The 6,000-nt window shown below is 51.7% G+C and overlaps 1 protein-coding gene across 1 annotated transcript in view; it reads right to left on the bottom strand.

Annotated features, from left to right (window-relative positions):
* Nucleotides 1-3,423: 3,423 nt before the first annotated feature.
* Nucleotides 3,424-6,000, bottom strand: part of EFL1 (elongation factor like GTPase 1) — a 75,461-nt gene continuing 72,884 nt past the window's right edge. The window contains exons 21-22 of the mRNA XM_074318272.2: nt 5,538-5,604; nt 3,424-3,553 (exon numbers count right to left, since the gene is read on the bottom strand). Of these exons, the coding sequence (XP_074174373.2) occupies nt 5,583-5,604 (22 nt within the window). The 3' untranslated portion in view covers nt 3,424-3,553; nt 5,538-5,582. The remainder of the gene's footprint in view (nt 3,554-5,537; nt 5,605-6,000) is intronic.

Raw genomic sequence — 6,000 nt, 5'->3', positions numbered from 1 at the left:
CTAACAAAATGAACGTAATTGCTTATTATCATCTAACACTCAGGCGTATGCAGACTTCCCCAGTGGTCTCCAAAATGTCTTCTACACGTGGTTTCCTGGGTCCAGGATCCAATCAAAGTCCTCTCCCCGGGCAGCATGTTTGGAAAACCATCTCAAAGGTCCTAATTCAGACCATATGTTTACCATGTGAACACAGACAGAACCAGAAACCTTCCATTTGCATTTCGGTAATCTCAGTCCTTTTCCAAAACTGCCTGGCACAGGATAGGGTGCGTGTCCAGGAACGGACGCCGCAGAGCCCAAATGTGCGCTGACGGCGCTCCTCGGGCGTTCTAGAAGCCGGGGCGACCACAGGAGGCAGCGCACAAGACACACAGCAGACGGCTGAGCAGGGAGATGAGCCACAGGAAGGGAATTTCCTTTCCGCGCTGCCGAGCCTGCCCGGGAAATCTCGCCACCACTGCTGCCCGCGCAGCCCCCAGGCACATCCAGGGGGGCCGTTGTGAGGGCAACCCTTGAATGTCCACAGGGCGGACAAAGCACTTTCTCCAGTTCTGAGCCCAACGACAGCCGTCCAGAGAGGCCGCACACAGGAACAGTCTCCAGTATGTTTTGGGGTACAGCTGAGGGTTCCACACAGGACTTGGCTATGCCTGTAAGGTTTTCTTTCTTGATGGGAATTTTGTGGTTTTCTTGGGACAACAGGACCTCGGCTCACAGACCCCAAGCGTGTAGCTGCTGCACTGTCCTTCACAGAAGCCTCTCAGGTTTCCAAGTTACACCCTTTTCCCTCGGGCGGCCAAGAGAGCGAGGCTTTCCCCTGCCCCCTGCGCTTGGCTTTCCTGCCTCCACAATGAGGGCAAGACACTGCTGGGAAGTTCTGCCCTAAGCAGAGGTTCCCCTGACCTTCCCTGTAACTATGGGGTTTGGACAGATTGATACACACAGGACACCTCCCAGTCCCATTCTCTGCTCCAGAGAAGCTGGAGGCGACACATCCTAACCGCCTGCAGGAAGCCCACTGCCCAGAGGACGTGGATCTGATCATGACCCCACGTGAGACGTCCCAGGAATGTCCTGCGGTATTTGGGAGAGGGGCAAGCAGCTGGAGGTCCTATATGACAGGGCCATTACATTAGCACAGTGTCCCTTTGGGCTAGGTGAGTGCTGGTGACGTCAGCAAGGGTCCCTGTAGAAACTCTAACCTTTTCTGGGGAAGGGAATTAGTTCTCAAAGAGAGCAGCCCAGGAGAGTCGCATACTTGAGGGTACTTCTGCCTTCTTCAGAGAACATCTGACCAGTAAGTACCGCTTTTCCTGTATCAAACTCCATGCCAAATGCTAAATCCTATTTATTTTGAAAGATGATGGAGGAGATGGTGGCGGCAATTTAGAAACACTTCAAAGCCTCTGAAAACAGGCAAATGAACTCACCTCTAATTGACTTTCTCAAAAGTGAAGTTGTTTTAATAAAAGAAAATGTCTTTGGAAAGGGTAGCATATAAAATGAAAAGTGTGTGCTTCCAATCATCTCATGTGAAACACTTAACAGAAAAATCTCCCAGCTCCGATTTTTCTGGACACTCTTAAAAAAAGATAAAAGAAGGGGAGTAAACATTCATAAGTAGACATCTCATACGGTCACCTCTTCTTCTTTTTTTGAATTAGGGCAAATAAAAAAAGAAACATCTGAATGTGATGTTCAAACACCCCTTTGCAGCTGGAGCCACCCGTCTCTCCTTAAAAGCAGCCCAGATCTTTGAGCTGGTCCCTCCCTTCCTCGCTCCTACTGGCTTTGAAAGGCAAACACCTTGTTCCTCCATCCGTCACTGTCCTGTCCAGAGTGAACATGATATGGATGCTCTTTTTTAAATTCAACAGCCTTTCTGCGTAGATCTTTCCTTTAGCCCCCCTCTAGTCCCCCACCCTAAAATAAGTGCACACATTTGAAAACACTGAAAATTTGTGTATCTACTGTACAGAGGAAGGAAGTTAATTATCCAAATGAGGCCTTGCAAATTTCACTTAAAATTACACCCAAGATGAACAGTGTACATTTTCACGTGCAAATCAGGACACAGTCAATAAAAACTTCAAGAAGTGAAAAGTATAATTTTAAGTGTCGATTAAAATCTCTATGGTAGTGGTTCTCAAACGTGAGTATCAGCACCCTCCCACCCCAAATGGCTTGCAAGGGCAGCCTGCCGGGCCCAGCCCCGTGGGGCTCAGGTCTGAGGCAGGTGGGCCGAGAACTTGCACTTCCCACAAGCTTCCCGTGGTGCGGATGCTGTTGGTCTGGCGACCGCATTTGGAGAACCACTGCTCTAAAACACGTCCGTTCTACTAAGGCTTCTTGCTCACGAAGGAAGAAGTGTGGCATCCGGAAGCCTTGGACCGAGAGCCAGGAGCCCCGCGTTCTCAGTGCAGCTCTACACCTGACAGGACGCACACTCTCAGCTCATCCAGCGCGCTTCCCCCAGGACTCACTGAGCATTCGCTATGCGCAAAGGACAGAATGTACGAACGACCTTCACCTTCATACAGCTTTCAAGTCAGTGTGGGGCAGATGTGTACACAACCACTGCCACACTTATCGGAACGTCCTGGGTGCCATTAAATAGAGGCAAATAAAGTCAGGGGCCTCACCCCAGAAAAACAAGCTCATTTGTCTGGCAATGAGGAAGGTGGCACCCTAATAGAGACGGCACTGCACACAGGCTTGGAGATGGAAAGGAGACGGGACGGCGTGGGGACAAGGGAGGCATTTGGGAGCCGCAGGGCAGCCTGGTGAACGATGTACTGGTCAGGACTCCCCATTGCTCGTGATTTAAGCTCAATTCACACTGACTTCAACCACAAAACAGTGGGGGGACAAGCTGCCTCGTGTAACTGACAAGTCCGGGGGTGGGTCAGGTTTAAGGACTCGAATTCAGTGCCCGAAAGTGTTCAGAAATCAGTCTTTCCCCGTCCCTCAGCTCTGCCCTCACGCGGTAGCTTCATTCTCTGGTAGGTGGAGCCACGGGGAGACCAGGAGGGCACCAGCAGCCCCAGGTGTGCATTTCACCAGCATCACAACCCTAATCAAAGACATTGCCCTTTTACCAAAAGCCTGGCAGTTGGCACTCACTGGACCCCCTTGGGTCACACGTCCATTCCAACAAGGCAGAGGGACCTGAACACACTGATTGTCCCAGCCTGGGTCACACGCACGTGTGGTGAGGTCAAACCCACTCAAACCTCCCCGACTGAGTAGAGATGGGTGGATTCCCAAAGGAAAAGGGGGGTGCTATTTCCACAAGGCCTTCCTACTGGGTATTGCGCAGGAGAAAACTGCTCAGAACTACTGTAGATACGAATAGCCCCAAGTTGGGATCCAACAAGTAACCGTCAGGTTAAAGGAGCTAATTTAACAAAAAGTCCCTACCTTCCTCTCAGGTCCTTTGCCAATGGACTTGGTACAATCTGGCTTCTGGCCGCAGCAGAGTCTGGTCTAGGGCAGTGCCCTGGTCGTGTCCCCTCTGCCTACAGCTTTTCTTCTTTGCAGCAGCAGGACCCTGCAGGGGGAACCGTTCAGCTCAGGGGGTGGGGAGGGCAACTGCAGGGGTGGCCCCTCTAGACCACGTCTTGATCTGTGGTCTCTGAGTGTCTAAACAGGAGGCCAGCTCAGCCACCGTGCAGATGTCTCCCATGGCCTGGAGTCCACTGTCACCTCTTAGAAGACCCTGGGCCTTCCTGTCCCTTGCTGCTGCTGCTGTGTGCTGACTGGCCAGAGCAGAGCCACTGCTCACTGGCTGCCACAGAGGGAGGGCCCCCCACAGCTGCAACACTTGCTGCCTCTCCTTGAACTGCTCTGCCTCAGGTTCCCGCTCTTTGAAAGGGGAAGGGACAGCCACAGCGCCCGAAGAATGAGCAATCAGAGGGCTGCTGCGGGTCGCCTGGGACCTGGCAGCGGAGGTAACAGCTCTGTGCTGGGATGGTTGTGTCTGTGGCATGTGGCTGTGATCGACAGGCCTTTGAAACCGGGTCCTAAAGGCTGTTTGCTTCAGAGAAATCACAATAAAATCTGGGACAGCAGAATCAGAGCTGTTGGCCTTTCTGCCATGAACCTGAATCAGACAAAATCATTTCTGCCAGGCCCAAAGACGTGGCAGAGATGTGCGAAACCCCAGGCTAACGAAGGAATCCCTAACCCAAACACTCAAGCCCTGTGGGGCCAAGGTGAGCAGGGGAGAGACCTGTGGGGTGAAATATCACTGCCCGGCCTCTGGAATTTCCTTAGAAATGCCAGGAGGCACAGAGGAAGGCAACAGTGGGTTGGAAACACCCCATGCCCATTACTCAAGACCAAGCCTCTGGCCCTCCAGCCCTGGGGCCAGCCACGTCCAGGTGGAGAGGCCCCTGCCCTTCACCTCCATCCTCTAGGAAGCCCGCACTTCCACCTGCCAGGCTTCTCGGGTGGCAGCTGCCCTGCCTCCGAGTCGGCTGCATATGGCTGTGCTTGTGACCGCAGGGCGCATGTGCCACCGGCTAGAGGACTGCGACCCCTCGATCCTGGGTTCTGTGCCACCCGCAGGTGGAGCAGCACGAAAGGGAAGCCTCAGTCTGCCAGTCTGGTTTCTGTGTTTAGGTCAGCATCTAGAACCTTCTGTTTTTAGAATCGGATTTAAATTCTTGGCTTTTATTAATTTGATCAAATATTTTCTGGCTTAGAAAGTTTAAAATGCTCTTTGCCTTAAAAAGAAAGGATTAGTTTAACTGCCTCACAATGGAACAGCTAATTCCGATTTAATAGTCCGTTCACCTGGAGGGCTCTGAGCCTTACTTGGTTGTTATACGACAGCAGGAAGGGACAGCTCATGTCCAGTTCCCCATGCTCAGTTCCAAGTGCACGGGTTAACCTAATTTCTGAAATCAGTTACTATCCTAGAGTTACCAGCCCTAAATCTGAGCCAGTATAGAGAACGGTTTCAGTCTTGGCCAGTGATAGCACACCGCAGTGTGAGGCACAGCATACAAATATCACCAAGTCTCCTCTATCGTCTATCTCTCTATCATCCATCCATCTCACAGTCATGACAGGGTCACCAGAGATGGGCACTTCCCCTCAGGTCTATGGAAACTCCGACCCAGACAGCAGGCCCCTCTTAGCCTCCCTCCCCTGGTCGCCTGTGCTCCGGGGCTGACTGGGCAAAGGCACTGCGTGGTTGCTGCCTATCCCTCCCCCTGGGTGGAAAGACAGCTGCTTCTGCCCCTCCAGGAGTGAGGGTCCTGCTTTTGTGGCTCCGTCACTGCCCCAGGCCTGTGTATCACTGACGGCAAGAAGCTACCCCGATGTAAGAACTGGAACCCTCCCACCTCCCAGCCCACCTTGGCACTGAGAACTTCCTGGCTCACTCCCACGGAACCCGACACACTGAGGCTGGGGGCGGGGCACGGCTCTGGCACCGAGGAAAGACAGGTTTTCTACGCTGTCACACATGGACGGGTTTTGGTAGCTGGGGTCCCATCACAAATTACACAACAGGGTTGATTACTCACATGGCAGATTAGCTATATCCCTTGGCCTGCCTCTTCGTGGGTATTTTACTGCTCACTATTGTCTCTCCTAAACATGGAGAAGGAAGAGAAGCAATCTATCAACTTGACATGTCACTTCCCGCACTAGCACATCTGGCAGAGCCCAACAGAATCGCACAGAGAACACCAACTCTCTAGGCTCTGCCTCTTTCTCTGAAAGTGCAGAGTCTGACAATACTTTTTATAGCACATCTGGCAGTTTGCATGATGTTATTTAAACAAAATGCTATAAATCAATGTACTGGCTTTGCCTATGTTATAAAAGTTTTCAGATAAACCAATACATGGTATAACTCTGCTAAATTAATTCAGATATCATTATCTGTTAGACTTTTACAGACAGTGAACTCTCTAGCCACATTTTCCCCAGAGTCGGGGTCAATTAGATTTGACCAGCTGTGCCAGGGCTCTGAAGATTGAAGAC

The sequence above is a fragment of the Rhinolophus sinicus genome, chromosome 13 (genome assembly GCF_057876585.1).
Source record: "Rhinolophus sinicus isolate RSI-liver-muscle chromosome 13, RSI-T2T, whole genome shotgun sequence".
Classification (NCBI taxonomy): Eukaryota; Metazoa; Chordata; class Mammalia; order Chiroptera; family Rhinolophidae; genus Rhinolophus; species Rhinolophus sinicus.
This window is presented reverse-complemented; position numbering and strand designations above follow the sequence as displayed.